The following is a 25629-nucleotide window of genomic DNA, read 5'->3' as shown; positions in this document are numbered from 1 at the left end:
ATCCCTGACAACATAAACAATCTGCTGCTAAATTTTGTTTAAGAAATACTAATACTAATAGGAAAATCAGGAGTCAGCAACTCATTCATGTTTTGTGTGTTCATAGATTATAATCTGTATATTTTGGTGATTATTGTTTATTTTAGATTCTTCTGCCTCTGTGTTATCTGGATACATTTTGACTCATAAAGAGAAATTTACAGAAACATTATAATCCATTTTATTTATTTTTTTGGTTGTTTTATTTATTTTTGATATTTCATGTAGTTCCAGTGTGGAGTGTTTTTTTTTTTTTTTGACAGAATTAAAGTTTATTGGTTTTTGAGAGGGCAAACTTGCGTAATTATGCTATAATTCATAGTCAAAAATGGTCTCAAAACAATAATATTAATGTTTATCTTAATAATTACTGCAACAGTTTATAATCCAGCCAAATTTGTTATTGTGACAGCAGGTTTGTCATCTGAACATAAACTTTTCTATTTAAGATTTGTTGCTAAAAATAAAAGAAAAACACAAAAAGTTTAAATTTGCTGGAAGCCCATTTAAATAATTCCCAAACTTCAACCAGAGGTCACACAAAACTTCTTCGAGGGCCACAAATGGCCCCTGGACCACACTTTGGACTCCCTTAATCTATGAAAAACTTTTGTAATTACAGACACTTTGCGTGGTTTTATGTCTGGAAATTTCACGAATGGATGTAACGCTGCAAGGCAAAAAGATAATTCTTTTACTTGCTGCCGCGATCGAACAGTCCAGTTATTATTTGTATTCTTCTTTTTTCTCGCTCTCTGTGTCGGCTACGCTACATGCAAACCGGTTGCCACGGCAACTGACTGACAACTGCTCCGCTAATGTATCAGGATTCAAAACCAACAAACCCAAAAAAATCATGCAAACGTTTCACCAACGGCAGCGGGATCTTGCGCGCGTGACGTCACGTTTCTGTCTGTGCTCGATTTTGCAGCTTGTATTCAAACGTCCACCTAAATAAATCTCTGCTCTGTGTTTTTACTCTTTAATAATGTGCAGCTGTGTGCGTTTCATCCGTATGTCGGCTTTCAAACCCACTGTTCCACTCTGTAGCTTTACGAAACAGGCCATTCAATAATCTCACCTTCTTGCCACCGAGAGTGGACAGCTGTGAAAAGGTGAGAAATAAGATTAAAATCATTTCCCCCCCCTTTTCTTTCACTGTGACTTGTGCAACGCCACAAATGACTTCCATTATTACCAGATCAGGTGTAAGCGACATTTCCAACAAGGCTGAGTAGCGTCTAATGCAAACTTCTTCTGAAACAAAGATGAATTTTGTTATGTTGCTTTTATTTAAAGTTCGCAGGAGGGCTGTTTGGAAACAAAAGTAAAAAAAAAGTCACACCAGAGGAGAGATTTTATCTGAGAAGATGCTCAGTGTGGTAACAGGTGAAGTGAGAAGCTGACAGTCATGTTTTGTTTTTCACGCTTGAGAGAACCAGTCAGGTAAAAACAGATGACACCAATATCCATCAACGCTTCTCTGAAACACAGATTTCACCAAAATATCATGAAAAACAGAAGTTCTTTGAGCTCCTATGTTTTCTTTGTTCTCTTATCTCATCTGACCTGATTAGTTTAAGTGATTTTGTTTTTTTTATTGTTTACACCAAGTTGCACATTTAGGGTTGCTTTCTGAGCCAGACAAAGTTGCTGTCTGTCATCCAGTCGTCTTATCAATTTGCTCCGCATCACTGGACATTTAATGGATGAGAAGAGAGAGAGCAAACACACAACACACACACGGCTAATTTGATGCTTAGGGAAGAAAACAAACAAACTACTTACTTAGTGTCAGATGTGAAAAGTGTTTGTGTTGTGTTTGCCGTCCCCTGAGGACGAACGGAGCAGATGTCCCTTCATCAACACGTGGATTCATTGTTTATTCAGAGACTTATTTATTAAACTATTTATAACTGTGACAGTGATTGTTTTAGCTTACATCTTGTTATGCACACATGGATCTTATCTGAGGAATTTACATAAAATGTACGCACAGATTAGAGGCGATGCTTTTTAAGCGTTGGTAACAGTAATAACTCAGAATTTTGGCCTATTATGCACTAGAAATATGAAATATGTTCTGTAATTTTAGCTGGACTTGATTACATTTCGCTGCAGTTCCTAAATAATTTGTGTAAATTTAACAAAGTAAAAAATGAACAGCTCTGGAAAAATTAGAGACCACTTAAAATGATTAGTTCTATGATTTTATATGTTTGAGTAAAATGAAAATTGTTCTTTTATTCTATAACCTACTGACAACACGTCTGATATTCCAAGCAAAAATTTAGTATTTATTTGCAGAAAATGAGAAATGGTCGTAATAACGCAAAGATGCAGTGCTTTCAGAACTCAAATAATGCAAAGAAAACAAGTTAATATTTATTTAGAAGCAATAAAACTAATGTTTTAACTCAGGAAGAGTTCAGAAATCAATATTTGGTGGAATAACCAGGAGGTTTTAATGGGGTTCAGTGCAGTGGGCTCTTATTTTTTGTTGTATTTATACTAAAATAACAGTCTACTTATGTTTTCTTAGACATTTTAGACACACTGAGATTTTTAAAATAGCTGCAGACATTTACATCTGTTCAGCTTCCCTGCCATCTGCTGAAAGTCTTGCTCTCTCTCGCTGCCTTGCAGCCTTGATGAACTGCAGACACATCTTCACATGTCATAGATAATGATTTTGTGCTTATATTTTAAACTTTGAGTTTTCCTCATTTAGAAGCAGCTCCTGCATTAAAACATGTTGCTGAGATATGGAGAGTAAAAACCTAAAAATGTTTCCGTTGCATTAAATATAAAAATCCTAGCCTTTTCATGATAAAACCTTGGATTGCAAATTAACACACTTTATTTTCTCCTGTGTGTTGCAGAATCGTCGGGAGTCTCTTCCGGCCCCCTACCAGGTGGTCCGGCGCCGTTTCTCCGGCCCGTTGTTGCTGCCTCCTCTGTGGCGGAGACATTCGTGTCAGGACCAACATCCACGAGAGACGCGGCGTCCGTCCGCCATTAATGTTATCCCACTGGACCGACTGCAGGAGATTTACAGCCAAGCGTTAGCCAGCCGCGATGAGCTCCGGTCAGTGAGATGTTTCAGTCTTTCTCTCTTTCCTCCTTTTTTTCTCTCCAGTTTTGAGCCTGAGAATTATTTCATTTTCTTTTTTTCTGTACTTTCTCATGCTTTTTCAGTGGTGCACATTATTTTATAGGGGTGCAGAAAAATTGGCTCGATTTCTTTCATTTTGGGAGATCAGCTGATACACCAAGTTCATCTTTTCCTCAGCAAAAGTCTAAAAATTAGCTGCAGTCCTCTTCTGCTCTCCTGTCAGAGAGAGACAAGGTCATTTCTGCACGTTTGCAGTTAACAATTCAGCAACTTTCTTGCTATATTTAGCACCATTTCAGAAAAAAATACTGGTATAGGGCAACGTTGGAATTGACAGGTCAGGATTTTTAAAGATCGGTTATGGCTATCGGCCGAAAAACTGCAATCGGTGCACCCTTAGTATTTTACTGGAAAGTTTTGATCTGTCTTGCTTTCTAGCATCCTGGATGAACCAGTTAATTAAAAATCTCAAAATCTATTTTTTAACAACCTACTTCTGGTTGTTAAAAGAAGTAGGTTCTTTTAACAGCCTACCTTTGGTGTCTGCTGTTTGTGCCCCCGGTGGAATGATTAAAAAGTGATAGAAACATTTGAAAAGCTTGATAGGTTTTTAAAAGGAAGCTGCTTTCCTAGAAAGGAGCAGTATTTGTTATTCTGTGGCATCGTTAGCCATCATGTGCTTCTGTCCAAATGAGCGACGATGTCTGACCTGATCAGTGTTTTACAGTTTTCTTGGACTGAGATTGATTTCGAAGACATGTTTGTCTGACCTTTCAGAGATCTCTGATTTATGACCTTTGTTTCTATCTGCCCTGCAGAAACTGATGCGTGTATGTTGGTTTGGAGGAATGATGTGTGACACGTTTATCAGGATGTTCGGTTTCACAGTGACGGAGTCTGGATCTCTTTTTGCTGAACTCAGCAGGACAAATGTCTGCAGCTCATTAGCTCTGTGTGATTTCATCGTCCGCAGGTTCATAACATGCAGCCACTGAGGATTTAACAGGTTTTTTAACATCTTTATCTTTTTGAGTGACAGTACATGTTGCAGCTTTGCTCATAGAAAGGGGATTTTTATATTTAGAGGTGATAATTAAAGCTACTGCAGCAGCAGGAAGGAAACAATCACTGGAAAGTCACAGGTGTGAGTCCTTGTAAATTTCCTGTGTTGCAAAGGCATTTATATTTCTTGAACTTTTCCACATCTCATCATGTTACAACCATGAATTAACATGCATTTTAATAGGATTTTATATTTATTTTTGCCCAGCTGTAGTTCATGGTGCAGTGTTTGCTTGCGTCTACACCTAAAAAGTTTAATTTTGGTCTAAAATAAACACATTTTCTAATTATTTTTCAAACAGCTCCACTCTTCCTTCATAGCCAGATTTGTGGAGAGCAGGGCTAAAAGCTTTCCTCCTACCTGAGCTGTGTATCGCTGCAGCTCCTCTAGAGTAACCAGGGATTATGTCTCTGTCGGTTTTCAGCATGCCGTGCGCGCAGCTCTGCCACATTTGAAGTGCATGTTTTATTTTCACGTCTGTTACCGGCGCTACTTTCCTCGCCTAATTAGCCTCACCTAATGTTGAAATGCCTCAGCCACTTCCTGCTGCTTTCTGCTGGTTCACCACATACAATCACATCCAACTCCATTGTACATTTAGTAAGTTTAGCATGAAAAAATGTGAAAAAGTTATTATTGTGTATAAATTTAGCAAGGCAGTGTGAACCTCTGTCCTTTCTGTCTAGACATAAAATCTGCCAATTTCGAGACCTATGAGTACCTCCAGTTTTTGCGACATTAATGATGAAGAGAGTTTCTCTGCAGCAGAGTAATGGTCACTGTTTCACACTGAAAATCATGTTGGATTAACAGCTTGTTAGCGACTAGCACAGCTCATGTTTTCCCTCAGGATGATGAATTTCTGCAGATTTATGACACAAGGCTGCAACAAGTCCTGTTAAAAGTATTGACTTCCTGTTGCTCTTTCTCTGTCTGCCTTCTTTCTGTGGAAAAGTTGAAGTTCTGTTATATTTTAGTACAATGTAAATAAGAAAAAAGGTCATATATATTATACATGTACATATTTATAACTGTATATTGTGTTTGTGCTGGTGGTGGTACTTTGTTGAGGTAACGGCTGAGAAATGAGAAATGGTCAAAATAACAAAAAAGATACGGTGCTTTCAGACCTCAAATGATGTAAAGAAAACAAGTTCATATTCATTTAGAAACAACAACACTAATGTTTTAACTGAGGAACAGTTCAGACATCCATATTTGGTGGAAAACCCAGGAGGGTTTCAATGGGCTCCAGAGCTGTATGCCCACTTTTAGGATGAGATGACTGAAATAAATGAGCTTCCAGATCATTGAGCGGTAGCTGACGGCAGCGTTTGTTTACCTGCTCATATAAATTCAGCAAAGACAGCACGTTGTTGTGTAATATCATGATTGGCAGGCTGACAGTCAGTACAGCGAGTCGTGGGGAAGCAGATGGAGATGGCGGGAGGTGCGGGTGGAGAGGAGCGGCGGAGGTTGAGGCAGGGAGCAATAAAAGGGGGAGAAGGACCGATGCGAGGAGACGCAGAGGGAGGAGAGAAGCAGCAGGAAGTGGACTGACTGAGCGGCTCGCGCTGCTTTCAGCACTCCGGCTCGTGGACAGCAGCGCACCAGCATGCCGCGCGCGCAGCTCTGCCACATTTGAAGCGCGTGTTTTATTTTCACGTCTGTTACCGGCGCTAATTTCCTGGCCTAATTAGCAGTAATTAACTAGTTTTTTGTTTTGTTGAAAAGTCGAGAGGAAGTTTTGTCGGTAAAATGGAGTGCGCGACGCTGAGCAGAGAGGGAGCCGGGCTCGCCAAGCCGCCCAAACATCTGTGGCGGCAGCCCAGGACGCACATACGGATCAAACAGCGCTTCAACTCGGACACCGAGCGCTACCTGTGCCGCAACCGGACCCTGGAGAAGCTGAGACCCGGACTAAAGAAGCCCCGCATGTCGTGGCCATCCTCACTGAGACGGTAACACTTCTTCTCCTCCCCCCCTCGGAAGTGCCTGAACGGTCTCCCCAAATATTCACACCCTCAAATCAAAAACACGGTTTTGTTTTGTTTTCCTGCTAAGCATAAGTTCCCCAGTTTATTCCTCTGACGTTTCGTATTTAATATAAAGAGGGATCTTTAGCAGTTCAGTGAAATTGTTTTACCATATTTTTATTTTAAATTGCAAACAAATCTGACACCATTTCACTCTTTCCTCACGTTATTTCTGCACGCCTGCAGAGTATGCAGTTTATGGCACCAGTCTTACTCTGGCCATGTTTGTTTTAATTAAGGAGTGAATTAATTATTTTATGTAACCCTCAAGCACTCAGTATCTTTATCAGCATACAGGATATGAACCAAGCTCACCATGCTCTGCTATTATTGATATACAATTATTATTTTCCTTCTAGTTATTGTTGTGAATCTGTTAGATTGGCCCTGATAATGTAACTATCAGGGTGTGTAACAGTATGAAAAGTTTAGATCACAATTATTTTTTGTAAAATTTCATTACGGTTTGCAAAGATTTTGTTCAAATGTTTTGGAGAAAGTATTATTATATGCTGATATTTTTGTGCTAACAGTGGAACCAAAGGTATTACTCAGCTTTAATGTTGCATAAAAATCTTATTATTAATATTACTGTAGTTTTAATACATTACACAAAGAGTGATTTATTTCTGTTTTTTGACAACTACAGGCATTGAAACCCAAAATTCAGCTTTGCATAAGAAATCAAATATTATATAAAACCAATTAAAAATGTATTTTTATGCAGAATTGCCACTCTACTGATAAAGTATGTTCATGTACCTTTTGTTTGCTCGTCATTTGAGGCCGTTTTGGATGAATTACTGCGGCACTGTGGCGTGACTTGGAGGCGATCCACTTCTTGTTCGGAAGTTGATGTTTGTGACATTCACCTCTTTTCTTTCCTACAGACTCTACAATCTTGATTATTAAATCAAATTTAAATATTTTAACCTGAATAGAGGTCGTTGAACCATTGAGCATCTAGTTCTTTTTCTGAGTTGGTAAAAAGATTCTGATGTTGTTTCTGATTCAGTGCCATATATTGTCCTGGATAATGTGTGTTTAGGTACAGATCCCACATGAAGTTCATGTTTTCCAAATCTCCTCCAAACTCTTGGAGCTTTGTGAGTCAAGTCAAGTTTATTTGTGTAGCAACAAGGCAGTTCAAAGAGCTTTGCACTATAATAGCATCATGCAGTCAACTATTATTAAACAAGCAATAAATATTACACTTTGTCAAATCCCATAATCAAGAATAATGACAAACATACATCAATTGTATTGATCAATCTTCCACTTTTTGTGAATCAAATGCAACTCTAAACATAAGGGGTTTAGCTTCGATTTAAATGGACTCAGTGTTTCGGGTGGTTTTCAGTTTTCTGGAAGTTTGTTCCAGATTAGCAGAGCATAAAAACTGAACAGTTTCTCAATGCTGTGGTTATCTCTGTTGCTTTTTGACTATTTTTTCTACCTCGTTTTTTTCTTCCACTGAACTTTCCTCATGTGACTCATCTTCCATGTGGAAGACCTCAGCAGCTGTCTGTTGAGCAGTTATCAAATGTTTCCCATCATTCTCGGCCATAACATGGTGATTTAATAACATTTATTCTTACTGGTCTCATGTAATTTTCTTAGATGTTGAATTTTGTTCTTCTTAGTATCTGTAAGTCATGATTTGTTTAAATTAAATTAATATTTTGATAATAATGTTACTTTTAGGATGTGACTGGAAAAATGAGGAACATCCAACAGCTGATTGTTTAATAGTAAATGTTGTAGTAGCTCTACAGCTAACATGCTAATGTGTCATTAGCTGAAGTCGGTTTGCAGTATTTTCTCTCTTTATGACTCTACTTTAAAACAACAGTTAAATTGAACAAATAAAACAATTAAAATAGCAAACACAAATCAGTTTGTCTTTTAAAATGTGCAAACCGTTAGTGAATCTCAGTTTTGCTCCCTAATGATTAATTTTCTTTTTTCTTTTTAGATGCATTAGTCATTTGCTTTTAATTTGTTTTAGTTTTCATCCTCAGAGTTTGCACGCCGGCTGTAAATGTGGATCAATAGAAATTTGCATAACTCTCATCAGCAGTGAGTTTTGTTCATTGATGGAAACAGTCTCTGGTGTTTAAAAGCCATCGATTTCACAGGGACAACTTCTCATGTTTCGCTCTCACAGTCGATTACTCCACACTCCATTTTATCCCCAGTGGACACTGAGCTGGTCTTGAGGAGACATTGGCACAAATTATGCCCAACAGCTTGTATCCTCGAGAATATTTTATCCTCTATGCGTGTTGTGAGGAGCTTTATGAGAGATTGTGCCGTTTCTAATTTTCATGCCATCGCTGACCTGTTGTGCAGTTTCTTTTTCAAAGCAAACATTTGGGTTAATTAATCTACATTCTTTAATGTTTTCTTTAGCTTAGAAAACATGCACTTACTGGATCAAATGATGCTACTTGTTTTGTTTTGGTGTAAAAAGGCCAAGAAGCGAAGCCGTGTGATGGAGTGGGAGTCTCCTGCTCTCTCGGCTCGACTTTGTGTTCAGGTTGTCACACTTTGACAAATGATGGAGGAGATGTGAGGGATTGTTTGGCTCACGGCAAACTCCTCTGTAACCCTCATCCGTCATCTGCCATGACAGTTCGCCACAGATAGACAGACAGATTTTATTGTCATTCAATTGTAACAAGTAATAATAAAAGTATCAGTATAAATATATACAATAAAAGATTAAATTAATGGGAGTTTAGTGTCCTTATGGCAAGAGGGATGAAACAAGTTCAGCATTTAAAGCTGCTGAACTTTTCTCCAGAGGGAGAAGTTGGATACCTACCAAGATGGCTGTCAGCTACAAAGTTCCCAGAGGTGTGATGTCACATGAGAACGAGCTACAGAGGGATTATCGGTTGACGTCAGCAGGAAACTCTACTGCACATGTCGCCTTCAGATGCAGGCATGAATACTTATTCTAACTATTTACTATTTACAATTAGGCGAATAAAATAATTTACAACATGAAGCTCTGTGGCGCCTGCAGTTGACAGAGGTTTTATTTTTAGTGCATTGATTCTGTGCCTCCACTGTCTCCCTCAATCTGCTGCATTTTTAATTTCTGAAGGCTTAGTTTATCACTTGCCTTGATGGATGCAGCTACATCTTCATTTTCCCTTTGATTGTGACCAAACTAGGAAGAAATTAATATATTTTATTCATATTCGTACTTTAAATATGAATTCCCTTATTTTAAAAATAAAATTTACATGTTAGGAAACTCTATTCAGGTGCCCTTATTGTTCACCATGGATACGTTTGTCCTATTAAGGGGGACTTAACATATCTCATTGAGAGCTGATGATCTTACCATGAACAAGTTGCTTTAACGTTGCTAATTAGTAATGTACGACGTTTGTGCCGTTTTCTCTCGTCGTTTAAGACTGATGTCAATTTGTTAGCATAACTTATTTTATCACTCTGTGTTAAATAGTTGTAGACAACATGACAACATGCTAGCTACTCTTAAAACACCAAGATAAAAGCTTGTAACCACTGTAACCAGCTAGCGTTTAAAGGCCGGCTCGGGTCTTTCTGCAGTCAAGTTTACGCGCTCATCCGCTGTGTTTACAAGCAAATAATCCAGCTGAATATATCTGACAGAATATTCAGTATATAGATTATTCACCGGACTCCAGAGCCGCACAGCATTCTGGGAGATGTAGGCAGAGGAAAGACTTTAGCTGCTCAAACTCTCAAGGCCAGCAAAGCAAGGCTGGTGGAATCAACTAACTCACTTTTTGGTTACCTAGCGACTCACTCACTCTCTGGTTACCTAGCAACAACCTTTTGAGTAACTGTCGCAGCAACAGTTTATGCCTCATAACTACTTTAAAAAACAAACAAAAAAACAATGGTGTGGAGTGAAAAATGGATAAAACAGGAAATGTCATGCCACCAGTCTGGTAGTATTTCAAATATTTAAATACAAAAACAAATGAATATTTAGCAATATTGACTGATATGAAGCAGTTATATTTTAAGTTTTTTCTGGTCATATCACCTTATGTATAAGTAGGGCAAAGAGAATGAGTAAAAGGGAAAAAAAAAAGAACATATTGAACTTTATTTTTTAGGATTTATTTTGGTTTCTAGTGACCTTTATTTCACAGGAGACATAAGGCAAAGGTCAACAGGCTGGGACTCGAACGCATGACGCACCATCTACCCCCTGTGCCACCGCCACGCCCACAACAGATTGAGCTCAACAGATTTCTCTGAAGTGGCACAAAACTCCATTACTTCCTGTGTAGAAACAGTTTTTCTATTTTCACTTTAACACAATTGTTGAATCACGCAGCTCAGCTCTAATACTGGGATTATGTGACAAATTTGGACAGTGTTTGCAAAGAGGAAGAAAAGGAAATGCTGTGAAGCCAACAAAACATGTTCGTGACTGGTTGCAGCAGAATGAAAGTCGCTGTCAGTTCAGCTCCGCTCCCCTGATGCCACTCGCTATCAGAAAGCGATGCCGTGACTTGTCCCAACTCACGAAGCGTCCCTGGACTTTGGTAAAATGTAACAGGAACGCTGAGGAGCTGAAATAAAACCCACTTTTCTGCTAACAACCAGCCATTAAAGTGGGCTGATTGTATTTGGTTTGTTTATTGAACTCTTGGAGATTAATTTGAATTGATTTAACACTTAACAAACCAGCATGTCTTAGATTAACACTTAAATCCTTCTGGTGTGATTTACACTTACTTTAAAACAGGCAGTACTTTCTCACATTTGCCCAGAGCTACAAGTTAATGATTGTTTCTCTGATTTCACAGAGCTTCACTTTAAACCTTGTATGCACATGTGTTTTGTGTGATTCATGAATTCAGTGAAAGAGGTGCAGCAGGGAAAGTCACTTGTTTTTCCTTCTATTCTGGACGATATTAAATTGCTTCCAATGCTGAGTTCATTTAATCTCAGTCATCATCCATATTTCATGACTATAGGTTGGGTCCAAAACGTAGACAGATCAGTAAATCTCCTTTTTCTCCACATCAGACAGAGGAAGCAGTTGCATTGTTGCAGATGAGACTCCAGTCTATTTATTCAAACCTGCAGAGGAGTTTTTCTGCAGACTTTAAGTTTATATCGGCGGATAAATGTGAATAGGTGAATGTGGGTTTAGTTAAAATACTGAATGGTCAGTAGGACTGGAAAAGCACTATTTGTAAATTGAAGTCAGCTAAATAAAAACAATATTAGTCGACCAGATCTCACTTTCCTGTAGTGCATCCGTTGATTGACGTCTGTTAAGCAGGTAGACGTCATTTAAACAACAATATTATCGTTTATTGCAATAACTTCTGGGACAGTTTATCATGACAGTATTTATATATCTCAAATTAAGAGTTTCAGTAGGCATGTACACTTTTGTAATGGCACTGTAAAACGTCTAGAACTATGATTCACCTGTGAAATACAATAAACTTTATGTTTTGAAGGAACTGCTGTTTCATTCATCGCTCTGACTTGGTGTTTTACTCTGGCCTTGTGTATTAGGCATTCATGATTTCAGGTTGCTTTGGGGTTTACACAAATGTCTGAAATGTGTCATCTCTTGGCTTAAAAAAACAGAACAGGAAAGGAAAGTAGATCAGTTACAACTTTTAAAAATGGAAATTAATATTCAGTTCAAAGAAGGAAGAGGCAGTGAGAAAATAATAAGATAAAAATATCCAAACAAACAGTTTGTTTGGATTTCTATTCTTGTCTTCTTCGCAAATGTATGAATTTTTGTCACAATAAACTTTTCTGGACAATAAATAGTCAGTAATTATTGCGATAAATGATAATATTTCATGTAATGTATTGATAATGGCACAATAATGCAATATTCCTCTCCTATTAGTGAAGAAAACTTAACTCTACAACTGGGAGATATTTTAAATGATTAAAAACGACAAAACATTTACAATCAAAACCATCAACTTATCTTCAAAATGTTGATAATCAGAAAGGCCATTATGATTTATTGCGGACTTTAATTTTCATAAAGTACATCAAAATAGAAATAGGGAATGAATACATGTGATAATGTTTGTGTGAATGAATGAAAGCAGCAGGAATATAAACGTAAAATCTGCATCATGTTTGCTCAGCTGCCCACTAAAAGTTTCCCTCAGTCTCTCTCTGCTTCCAGCACAACATGTCATTTCTCGCTGCCCGGAGTTCTCTGAGTGCGAATGTTCTGCGCTCACTGCTGAATGATGATGGTAGGAAACGCAAACGGGCTCAGATGTGCAGTAGGTAGGAGTAAGAGCAGTGAGTCAGCCAGCTTCATAGCCACCGACGACAACACCGCTGGCATCGCTTCATCCTCGCCCAAATGCCTTTTTTCTGCTTTTCACAATCCTTGTTTACGTATCGTTCCAGATGACTCAAATCATTTATAGAAATAGATCATTTGCAGCACAGGTGTGTGGGTTGGCAATTTATGTAGGGTCCAAAAAGCCTGAAAGAAGATTTTTCCTCTCTTTAGTTTTGGAACGTACAGCTTTTAAATGAAGAGCCCACTGCACTGAACCCCTTTAAAGCCTCCTGGTTATTCCACCAAATATTGATTTCTGAGTTAAAACATTAGTATTGTTGTTTTCTTTGCGTTATTTGAGGTCTCAAGGCACTGCATCTTTTTGTTATTTTCACCATTTCTCATTTTCTGCAAATAGATCCAAAATATTTTTGCTTGGAATATCAGAGACATGTTGTCATTAGTTCATAGAATAAAAGAACAATGTTCATTTTTCTCAAACATAAACCTATAAAAAGTAAAATCAGAGAGACTGATCGTTTTAAATGCTCTCAATGTTTTCCAGAGCTACGTGAGTCTCTATTTTAGAAATGTGTTTATTTTGACTCATCAATACATGTGGGAATGTGACTTGAAAGAAGCAGTTGTTATTGCCTGTCAATTTGCAACGGGTTAAAGTGATGTTTGTGGTTTTGTGGAGTTAGTAAGGCCCAGAAGAATCACCATTATGTGAAAACCTGTTGTTAAAAAAAATCCAATCTGCCTCACGCTTTATAAAACCCAATTATCTCGCAAATTGCGACAGTCCTGATTCAGCCATAGTGTGAGATATGTTTGTTTGTTTGGAGAAAACCTCTGCTTTCTAAAGCAGGTGAGTCTGACAAGGTTCCTACGAAAAGCTTTGGAGAATCCACAGGTAAACACTCATTAAAATTTTGAAAAGGGCCATTAAGATGCTGCAAGGCAGTTATATGGGACCTGAAGCAGAATTTAATCTGAGGCCCGTCTTCCTGTTAGCAACATCAGCACCACTTGCATCACTTCCAGTTTATTTGGCTAAATTTTAAGACATCATGGGTAATTGGTTATTATATGCTGACTTAAAAAGTAAAATAAAATCCAGCTCAGATACAAAGAAAATAGATGACAGATGACACTGTTACCAACTTAGCAACTTTTACAAAATATTTACCACACAATAAAAGAAGAAAAAAAAATCTGTATCAGCAAGTGCAGCTTTTTAAATATCAGCAATGGGCCATAAAAAAGCGATCAGTTCACCGCTCCTTTCTTTTAATAACAGCAGTAATTAATCAGTGTAATGGCTGTTAATACAAACATCTTCGAAATCATCCGTTTTGAGTCAGTTTGGCACAATCTGTGGAGAGTTACAAAACTTTGACATCACCAGCGACTGAGAGAGGAGCAGAAATGGTTCAGGATGGGATCTGGTGTTATTAAGATAATAAAAATAACGACTTTAACTCTGAACATCTTCCGTTTCTTCTCCGAGGGGCAGACAGTCGCGTTGCCGGGATGAGTCGGCCCTCTGAGATAATTGCAAGGAAAACCTGCACACATATAATTGCACAGGATAAAAATTCAGTGTCATAAATTCAATTGGAGACGCACCAATCCGATATTAATATCTGTATCGGCCCCGATATTGAGAAAAATTCTAGATCGAGTATCGTGACAGTGTTTCTGATCAATAAGTTTAATTCAATGCTTTGTGCTCTGTAATTATTTTACATTATGTTTAGAAATCCTAATTACATTTTCTGAACCATTAGGAAGAAGATTATTTTTACATGTTTTACTATGGTAGTCAACTTATTGTTTTTGTTTTATTATTTATTTTAAATCACTGTTTATACTCCCAGTTAAAGGAGTATAACTCAACAAATTAAAGTTGTTTTTACATGTTTGACCATGCTTGTGAAGCTATTGGTGTTTTTAATTGTGCTGTGCTGGTGCAGAGTTAACAAATACATTTATAATTTGGTACATTTATATCAGCTGATACTAAGCCTTGGATATCTGTACCTGTTTCTGAAGTGATAAAAGTGGATCGGTTCATCCCTTAATTCAATGTCAAAAAAGTTTGGCTCTAATGAGATTATATTTTGTTCATGCAAAATGTTTCTGCAATCTGACAGTACATATAAAACAGTATTTTACCCTTTTTCAGCACAATCTCTCTGCAAACTATAAACACTTTTACCCTTAATTTTTGTTTTATGATAAAATGAATTGAATGTGGGGAGTTTTATCTCACTGATAATTTTCTTTTTTGGGTGTCTCCTCACATTTCTGCCAGAGGCAGATTAACAGGCTCATAAATGTTGCAGCCTGCACCTCCGTGTCCGCTGGGCCGTCTCCACAGCATGGGGCACATTGTTATCGCTTCTCCTCAGGTTGAGTCTTTAGGAATTAACAAATAGAGGAGCAGCATCTTCCGGCCACTTGATGGTCCTCAGAGGGAAAAAACTGGAAAAAACCGGAGGCCTCGGCCAGCAAGAGGACAAGTAGTTAAATAAATAAAATGTAATCTGCTCTTGTTGTCAACTTCTGGCAGGAGCAACCTGTTCCACTGCTGAAAAATTACATCTGTTGCTATGGAGTTGTACTTTCCAGGGATAATTTTTTAAATTGTTTCCTACCAGGTTGTCAGTAGGAGGCAGGGCTTTACGCAGAAGAAATTAATGTTATCTAACCAGACTCATGTTAACAAAAGTCACAAACGGGGAGGATTAATGGGTAACGGGGAGGATTAATGGGTAACGTGCAGTTTTGTTCAGTGCCTGCAGGTTAATCGGATTTATCTGCATGTATCAGTTGTTGTGCGGACGCCGTTATAATCGAGCTGTGTTACTTAATTGACACCATTTAATGGGGAAATGGAGTAAACATTGCAGGGAAGATGGTTTCTCAGTAAAATTAAATGCAGCTGATGGATATGTGCGTTTAAATCAGAAAACAGACACTTTTTTGTTTTGCTTTGTTTGTTGCCTGATGAGATTAGGCTGATTATATTAAAAGAAACCAATCAAAATACAGGACATTCTGTGCTACGCAAAAAACCAAAGGTAATTATTTGATGCTTTTACTGCAGGAATCATTAGATTATGTTTTTTTGTACATAAAAGAAGAAAGTCACATTTGAAGTTGCAGCTGCAGACGTTGATGGAGATTGAATCTGTTGTGACAAAAGTTTCTGGTCTATTTAATCTTCCTTCAGCTCAAAGCTTCAGTCAATAACGAATCTTACAGTCAGAATAGCTTCTTACACCTTTAAAGATTATTTTAATTAAAAAGTGAATTTAAGCGACCAGCGCCTGGGACATGAGTCCATTATGCTCTGACAGAGAAAACATGTAACAGCCTGCGCCTCTCCTTTCTGTCAGCCCAAAGACAGTGAGGTCCAGGGAGACGCTGGGTTTGTTTCAGCTGTTAGCCGCTAACAATTAGCCAGGACACCAGAGACAGTCGAGACACATGACAAGCTGCAGACAGGCAGAAAACACCCAGATACTCCTCCTGATGAAAGCCTGAACACGAAATGTTTATGATAAAGATCTGCTGTTTGAGCTGCAAATGTTACTTTATTTTTTCTTCAGTGAAACAAGCTGTCGTGTTTTATGTCCTGCGTCTGTTTTATGTTTAGTTTGAAGTGGCGCACATTAACCGCTCTGCTGAAATGTCTCTGTCTGCTACTGCCTCATGTTTCCTAAGGGATTGATGTTTTCCATCCGTGTTACATAAATGGATATAAACTAAAAGATAAATGGGGCTCTTTAAGACGGGGTTGTCCAAAGTGTGGCCCTGGGGCCATTTCCTGCCCCTGGAGTGATTCTGTGAGGCCCTGAGTGGGATTTAGGACAGATACTTTTTATATTTAATATGGACAAAAGTATTACCAACAAGTTAAAATCTTCATTGTGAAACATTAGGTATAATTGGAAGTATTTATCTTTTAATAGCCACACTTTGCTTATTCATCTGTCCAGTGACTTTTATTCAAAATCAGATTAGTTGTTTTCACAGAAAAAATAATACAAATCCTGCTCTTGAGAATAGAGTAAATTGTTTCAACTAGCTGAAAACATTTTTTTAACAAGGGAAATATATGGAAACTACTCATTTTTTTTGCTTAACTAAAACATTGCATACTTAGTTTATTGTTGGTCTCGTGAAAACAATTCATAAAATTTTTTTAAATAGGTTTTAGGTTTTATGTTGGTATTTTTGTTAAGCTCTTTGACTTGACAGTTTTGGCCCAAATGACAAAACTTTTTCACATCCTCGATTTAAGAGATCATCATGAAATATTTTTTTGTTTTTCAATGTATCGCATGTTTTTAAATTGATTAGAAGACAAATCTAATCAATTTAAAAACATTGATGTGGATGTTTTTCTGACATCCACATGAGGTAAAATCCCAACATTTCACAGCTGTTGCAAAAGTTTGATCTTAAAATGAATCATAAAATGAACATTGCACTGACTCCACTATTTATCGTTACTTTATTGCCTCCAAACATTGAAGTTTAGGGTTAGGGACGTCAGACACATGCAGGGAAACTTTTAAAGAAGTTCTTCTGGGAAACATGCTCACCGGGTTCCCCAGAGTTTCATTGGATTTATGTTGGAGCCCAGAAACAAATGAATTGGAAAGCAGCAGGAAACAAACAGCTTGTAATTATTCAGAACCAAGACATAATCTGCCCACAATCACCCTTAAATCTGCTCACCGTTTTCACCTACAGACTCGTTCCTGGTTTAAAAATGCCGTGTAATTTAACGCTGATATATATTTTTTATGCAAATTCATCGCATTAGTTCTTAATGCATCTTCCTAATGTGATAACACAAAGAGGAATGTGCAGCCATTTTCCTCCCGCTGCTCCTGTGAGCGTCTTCCTCTGAAGCCTCCACAGCATTTTTTATGCAGATGGCCTTTCTTTCTGACACATAATGAAAGTGTTTGCTTGAAGCCAGAGATGCTTTGTGATGTAGAGGAGCATTTACTTTGTTGCCCTTCCAGGCTTTGTATTTTTGCCTTCAGCAGATGGTGATACTCATCCTGAACTGCGCTCACACTGCCCAGGAAATCAGTTAGGAAGGAGCCAGTTTCCGTCAGTTGCTGCTGCAAACGTCATGATTCCACCTAGAGTCTGATATGTCATCCTGACCCTCCTGTGAAAATATTCTGCATATTTATTCTGATTTCTTAGTTTGACAAAAGATGAACAGTTTTGTAAGACAGCTGAAAAAATGTGGAAGTTTTAAAATTCTCCAAGTTGGGATATTAAAATTTCTAAAAACTCTTTCTTCTTGAAATAGCAGCCTTGATGCAAATAAAATTATGTCCTGATGAGATGTGAAAAGGCAAAAGAAGAATCCCATGTTGGTCAGAAACATGAACTTTATAGACAATAGAAGCAAATAACACAGAACAAAAGGCAAATAGTTCATTGATATATTATTAATTAATCTCTAAGCACTTTATGATTCATTAATAACTCTATATTATGCATTAATTAAGAGTGAGAAGGAAACAAAATCTACAGGTTTCTTGACAAATACTGAACCAAATCTTTCCACCTACATATTTCATCTAGAGTAGATTTCAGACTACCTTGTAAGCACAATAAGCATTAAACATAATTATTTTTAGCATATAATCTACTTTTCTATGGGGCATATTTCCTGCCATAATCTGAGAGCACATTTTCAGTTTGAAAGCAGGATTTCATGTCTTTCTTCTCAATGCTTGTACTCAAAATTTCTTCTCTCTTTCAAATATTTACTGTGATTCCTTAAAACTGTCTCTTTGCACTCAAAACTGGTTTTAACTCCCTGCTTGCAAACCTCTCTGCTCGCTTGCGAATCATCTTCTGCTGCAGCTTGAAACATAAAAGTGGCTTTTTTTTTCCAGAAAAGTTCCCAGTAGACCAAAAGAGGTCTGTTGGCAACCTCTGATTATTAAAAAAAAATTAAATATAGCATTGAAAGAAGTAATGCAACGCTTTAACGAGATGCAGGTTTGTTATTTTTTGTCTGATCGGATTAAACTGAAGTCAGATTTTCTTCCATTTTTCTGTCCTCGTCTCCATCATCAGTGGAAGGGAGAAAAATTGTGCAGGAACATAAACTGAGAATTATCTTAAAACTTTATCCACGTTTATTTTGAGTTGTATATCTGCCAACTTACAAACCTCAGCAAAATGTGCTCCCACTTCCCACGTTATTTTTAGAGACAATGTCAGCCACATGAGAGGCTTGACGGACAGGAGTCAGAAAATGGACATCTGGAGTGACATTTGCAGGATTATCTTCCTGCCGCTGTCCTTCCCAAACAGCGCACTCCTGTCACCATATTTGAAAATGTGTAGCGAATCATAAGAACTGATTCCTGGTGAGTTAAAAGCTTCACATCTCAACTGTGACGAAACACAAAGAATTAATCTAGAATAATGTCTGTTTCTCCTGATCCAAAATGTCATGAAAATGTGTAAATATTTACTGGGGATGATTTTGCCCTACAGATCTAACGTCCCAACCAACAGCAAGCGGAAACCTCTAACGTGATCAAAGCTGATTTTCATTATTTACAGAAACTCTCTGGGCTGTTTTGGCTTCGATGCGGGTCGTGAGCCTCGCATGCATGTCTGAGTAGCTTGTAAAGACAGAAAATAGAGTTTCTGATCCATCTGGCAGCAACAGCGCAGCGGCTTAGTTATCGAGCGCTCAAGTAGATGAGTAAAGCACTTTTCCTCCATGTGGAAACTGCGGCCTCTGAGTCGGTCATGGCACAGCACGTCGGCGTTATGAATGCGGCAGTTCTCTGTAAACCTGCATGATGTACGGCACAATCCGCTCCAAACCAAACAGAGATTTCTTTCCTTACACTTTTCCTGACCTCGTTCTCATTATTGGTCCAATCCCGAGTCCTGCTTGATTTGTTTTCCTGCTTTTTTAATGTGGTAGAATATCTGAAAAAATTGCGTGTCACCCTTGTTTGTCTTTTCTGGCACTGGAGAGAGCCGTCAGATGGCACACACCTGTGCCAACAGCCCCCAAGCTTGCTGTTGCATCATTACATGGTTGTGTTTCCTCTGACTGAGTTGGACTCAATCTGTGTTAGTTTCAGGGATGAGGAAGCTGAACGCTCTGCTAAATCAAACGTAAAACAGGATAATAGTAGCTCAAAATGTCAAAGTAACAAAAGAAAATTCTTTTGACAACATGGAAATGTAACAGAAGGAAGCAAAGACAAAAAATGAGTTTGTTGGTTGGACTTTAAAACGAGAAAAAATAATTTAATGGTTGATAAGACGATAAACTGAAGTATTGATGTAAACTGTGGATTTTTAGACTTGGTTTAAAATAATAACAAAACTAACCAAAAATATAAATCACGTTAAAGATTAGATTAGGACTGCAACTAACGATTATTTTAGTAAGCAATTACTCTGATGATTAATCGATTAATCGGATAAAAAAAGATTGTATAGGCTTTCCATTAAAGACGTTTCTAAGACAATATTAGAAACATGTTAGAAGATGCAAAAAAAAATATTTCAGTTCCTTTTTTGAAAATGAAAAACATTTTAAGGCCTAAAATGCAATGACATCCTTCAGTGAATGTGAACCAGGTGAAGCTAAAGCTAATCCACTTGAGGAGTTTTTGCTGAAACGTATTTACAGGTAAATGTATTTTTATCTTAAATACAAAATGTATAAATGCTTTGTACAGTTTTAGCCCAGTTACTGCTCTAAGTATGTTGCTTTTTCATTTAATGATTATTTGATTAAATTAGTTGACAATTATCTCAATAATCGATTCTTCATGATTAATCTGATTAATTGTTTCAGCCCTAGATTAGATTAGATTTGTGACACTTACGGGGTCACAAATCTTTGGTCTTGTTAGGTAAAATTTAAATTTTAGAATTTTAAATTTCAGCTGGTTAGATTGAGTCTGTTAACTTCCCCTCCGTCACAGAAACCACTGAGACCTCCTGCAGTAAAATGTCGTGAAAAGGCTTCAGAGAACGAGGCTGCTGGTGATAAAAGACTATTCTTGTGACCTTGTGCTGATTGTGACCTTTTTCTTTTCACAAACTCAGACTCTGAGTTTGTGTTGTACATTAAACCATTTTACTTTTCACTTAAAGTATCACTGCACTGCTGCGATGCCACCGTTTCTAAAACCTCTTCAAACTGATAAAACAGAAGTGTTGGCGTGTCTTTCCCTGCTTAAGTTTACTTAATTTAATTTGTAGATACCAGATCATTTATACTAAAAGTGTCTAGCTTTCCTTAATTACATAGCCACAATTGCTACCTGTTAGTTTTTTTATGTGACGTTTTCATTGAGGATTTTCCTCATAAGCAGATTTTTTTTGGTGTATTTCTTCTTTGTTTTTAATTAAATGAATACATTTCCTAGCTAACTAACTAAATAACTCTGGTGCAGTTCGAGTTCATATTGAATGTCAGGTGGACCAGAATCGAACTATAGCGCACGGCATTCTGGGTAAAAGCAGCGCTAGTGGGAGAAATGGCTCATTGTCTTTTTAAGACTAAAGACAAATCGTACAATTGGTAAAAACTGACACCACTCCACTTTTCTTTACATTTTGTGAAGAAATAAATTGTGCTTGGTGTTTTCTTCTGACGTTTCTGTGTTGTTTTCTTCAGCCGTTCTCGGTGCAGTGCCCTCACAGGCGAGGAGGGGAACAGCTTTTTCAAATATTTTGGCTCGTGCCATGTGAAAGGAAACCACAGCAACTGAAAAATGTAACAAATGTTGCAACTTTGTTCTCCAATCGAACCGAGTCTACTGGACTATTGGACTCTGAAAACACCTTTAGGTAATCTTTAGGTTCCTCATGTTCTCAGTTAGCTTTTCTTTGTCATGGTTCTTTGGTCCGGTGGCACCTTTTCATACAGACCAGTGGGTCTCAGGGGTCTCACCATTCTTCAGGGACCACTGTCCTGCATGTTTCAGGTGTGCAGAAGTTGTGGGCCCTTAGGCTTTAATAAATTTGTGATTATCAGAACTTAATATCATGTAATGCATTTATTTAACATAGATGCAGTGGAGCAGAGATGCATCATGAAAACAGTGGATTCAGGATTGAGCCCACTGTTATAGACAGTTTTGTTCTTTTACTGTAATAAACTCCTGCATTTCCCATTTCTGTCTCGTCTCAGCTGGAACCATAAAAAGGACCCTGCAGTCTGAAAGCCCCCAAAGCCAAGGTCAGAAAGACCTGATCTGAGCAAATCCAGAGGAGAAATAGAGGCAGAAACCTTAAGAACACGTCTCCTCTTTTAAAACCTCAAATATAATGGGGAGAAAAACATGCAATAACGATGATAAAATCATATTATAAACATCTACTCACTATACACCTGTAAATCTATATTAAAATGTCTAGATGCTTTAATGTCACTGTATTTACCTGCAGCTTTATTGCAGCAACCACACTCTTCTTCCTCTTCATCTCCCTTTGTCACCTCACACAAACATAACAAATTTGTAATATCCATAATTGGTTTAGTTTGGCTGGTAATATGAGATGTAAACGCAACAAATTTAAATCAGGAGCAAGCAGGGGGCGGCAGGCATAATGCCACTGATTCATCCCGTCGGTGCACATCTGCTGGAGCCGTGAGTCAAAGGGAATCACTGCGGTGCTTAGTCACAACGTGACCGGACCCGACTTTGTTTAAGAATCACAGCCCGGTTGATGAGGAGAAGCAGAAATCTGCTTCTTCAAATCGTCCTTCCTCTCCGGTTTGTTTTGTTTTGTGGTAAAATTAGGAAATCTAGGCAGAACACAAGCAAAAAGTCTTTTGGCAACATGAAAATGTAACAGAACCGAGCAAAGAAGACGAGTGAGCAAAAATTTTTATTTGTGGTTGACTGAAGCTGATTAACTGACATGTTGATGTAAACTATGGATTTTTAGATTTGGTTTAAAATAAAAACTTGCCAAAAATATAAATCACATTACAGATTAGATTAGAATTAGGGCTGCATGATTTGACTGAAAAACATATCACAACATAACAATTAATCAATATTAATTTATTAGTGTTTTGTCTTTATCTGAAATATTCCCTTTTCTGTTTTGTCCTCAGTTTTCACTACATGTCGTTTTTTATTTTTAAGCAGCTTGGAGGCACAGCAGTGAAACCTCAAACTGCTGCTGTGCCAGTTGCTTCATAAGTTGTTGCTAGGTAACCACAGAGTGACTCAGCAGGTTGTTGCTAGGTAACCACAGAGTTACTCAGCAGGTTGTTGCTAGGTAACCACAGAGTTACTCAGCAGGTTGTTGCTAGGTTACCAAAGAGTGAATGAGTAGATTCCACCAACTGCACTAAGCTAGCTGTGAGAGGTTGACCGGCTAAAGCCGTTCATCTGCCTATATTTCCCAGAATGCATTGCAGTTTTGGCTTGGGTTTCAGTGAAATTATTGTTGTTGAATATTCTATCTGATGTATTATCTACTGATATTGATCACTCTCTATTGCGATATATATTGTTGTTGATTTATTTCACAGCCCTACACTGAATGTTTGATTTTGTCCCAAAACGTTTGAGCTCTTATTGGGAATTTGTAATATGTTTTGGTTTTAAGAAACACTGAGAGCAGGTTTTACTCAAAGTTCTCCATCTGTAATAAATGTAACTTTTTCAAAACCTTAAAAAAGGTTTCCCTCGCCCGCCTGCAGCTGTTCCTTTCTCCCCATCTGGAGCGTTTTCTTTTCACAATCAGAACTCAAACCAAATCCCATTCTGCCTCAAGATGCTGTTAATGTTTGATTATACTAATAATTGGCATTTTCATTTATTCCAAATAGAATCAAAGCTGCATTAGACTTTATGTTAAACACAAACTGCTGCTGCTGCTGTGAAGGCTGGTTGTTGATCACATGTGATTAAATTAAGGTATAAAATACTGAAATCTGGTTTCGCTTTGCGCCTTCTGAAGGAGGAAAATGCAGAAGAAGACAGCTGCAGGTAGAATATTAATCCTAAATCTGTTGTAATAGGGTTCACATCTTATGAATGTTGCATTAATAATTTCTTCTCATGGTTTCATAAGAAGAAACCATGAACGTTTTCTTCTTATGCCTCTTTATTGTAGCTAAAATACTTTGTTCTGTTGGGTCGTTTTCATGTACACTATTGAAGTGGACCTCTTTAAGTTTTATTTACCTCTTATTTGGTGTTGGAGATGCTTCAGACGTGGATTTTTTAGTTCAGTGTTTAAGCTGCATTTGGTTCATATGTGAATATTAAGCTGCTGTTATGGAAATTTCATTTATGAAAGAATGAGGATCAGTTTCAATAATAAGAGAGAGATTAATCTTTGTCTTAAAGTTTCTTTATTCGAAGGCAAAGACCCATCTCACTGAAGGCAGTCACATCACATTGTTATGTAGTTAAAACAAGGAAAAGGCCCACCAAAGTCTGGTCTCTACTGCTAGATGGACCACAGAGACGATCCTGACCCCACCTCATGAACCGTCCCTCACCTCCTGGAAGGGAAGACTTTATGGCAGGACAGAGCCGATAAGGCTTTCAGGAGAAACTTCTAATTTTTCCTTGTCAGTTATTCATGGGTTCAGGGTCAAACAAGGGTACAAACTACATTCCACACATGTCAGTGCTTTAAGATCAAGCATTTTACCCAAGATGTCTTCAGATCTCTTATACTATCACATCTAAACATTATCTGCAAACTTCTTTAATGGAAAAACACAGAAATACAAAAAGACAGCAGATATAATCAGTAAAAAGTATCATCAGTTCCATCACAAATGAAATGAGGCACTGCGCATCGTGACATTTCCTCGTGTGCAGACAGTTTTTCCGACAGCGAATCTCTCCTCTTTTCTTCTTCTGCTTGTTTTTGATGATTAGTTACTGTCTGACCTTTCTGACCTCCTTCAGCTGATCCTCAGGGAGTTTCAGAGTTTGAAGACAAAGTGATCAGAACAGCAGGAAATGTCTGGCTCACATGTCCGATATTTTAGTTTCAGACTCGTTTCAACTGGATTTTTAAGGTTTTTCAATGAATATGTCTTATACTTCTGTTTTTTATATTTTAGTTACGTCTCATATACAACACACTGTAATTCCCCTGGTAGATTATAGATTATCCTGGGAAACATTTCTGAACTTTGATGAAAGAAAAGGACATTTAATCCTAACGCCATCCTGCAAGTGATTGATTTGGTTTGCCAGTCCAAACACCCAGTATGTTTAAAAAGTATCAATAAGTTGATGCCAAAACAAGTTATGGAATAAAAGTATTTTGTGCTTATTTAGTAAGTTGGATACAAACATAAGCTTTTGGTTTCTTCTGCTTCATTTCACTGAGTTTCTGAGATTTACTCAGCAGGAAAGTCACTTTATTTTATTCTTTGTCTTAATCTTTCTTGTCTGCGTTGAAAAAACTTTCTGAGAGGAAACTCTTATTGCCGTTTAACCTTTACTCAGGTATTTTCTTCACTCAATGCAGTGTGAAGGATATCAGGTGTTTTTTTCGGTGTTTGGTTCATACTTTTATGTTTGCAGCGGTTAATTCATTTTTTTACTTAGACAACATGAAGCTCCTTGTTCAAACACAACACTTTTTTATTTTTGTGATGTAGTTCTCTTGTTAAATTGAATCTGGGGAGCAGCTGCTGCCCAGGCTGCCCGTTAAAATTAGATTTGTAATCTAAATGTTTCTGTGAGCTTGGAGTTTATTGAATCAATGACGAAATTCTCAATTTAGACATTAGGGGGAAACTGAAGTGTTTTATGCAAATGCTTCATAAATGTGCTTCTACAAGTGTTATTGTTAGAGTAGTTATATTTGATACTGGATGAAACCTAAAAGCATGAAGATTAAATTGGATTAAATGGAGGAATGCTTAGCGACTGCTGCATCTGTCCACAGAGGAAAAATCTCACAGTGAGTCAGTAAATGTCGTGATGTTTCGCCTCCGCTGGAGTAAAAAAATGTTCCTTCAAAAGGTTGAGGACTCACTAATGTTCTCACCTTTTAATCT

General features: G+C 37.6%; 1 protein-coding gene across 3 annotated transcripts in view; it reads left to right on the top strand.

Moving 5' to 3' along the window:
* The window catches only part of LOC103143832 (cAMP-specific 3',5'-cyclic phosphodiesterase 4C), a 138402-nt gene that overhangs the window by 17380 nt on the left and 95393 nt on the right, over nt 1-25629 (top strand). Inside the window, exon 3 of one of the 3 annotated variants that reach the window (XM_007560536.2) lies at nt 2922-3127. In XM_007560536.2, coding sequence (XP_007560598.1) covers nt 2922-3127 — 206 coding nt within the window. Of the gene's footprint in view, nt 1-2921; nt 3128-5707; nt 6179-25629 lie in introns of those variants that run through there. The other 2 variants (XM_016675547.1, XM_016675548.1) reach the window with 2 other exon arrangements.

Source organism: Poecilia formosa, unplaced genomic scaffold (genome assembly GCF_000485575.1).
Source record: "Poecilia formosa unplaced genomic scaffold, Poecilia_formosa-5.1.2 Scaffold116, whole genome shotgun sequence".
Lineage (NCBI taxonomy): Eukaryota > Metazoa > Chordata > Actinopteri > Cyprinodontiformes > Poeciliidae > Poecilia > Poecilia formosa.
The sequence above is the reverse complement of the archived record's forward strand: the minus strand, read 5'-3'. Positions and strand labels throughout refer to the sequence as shown.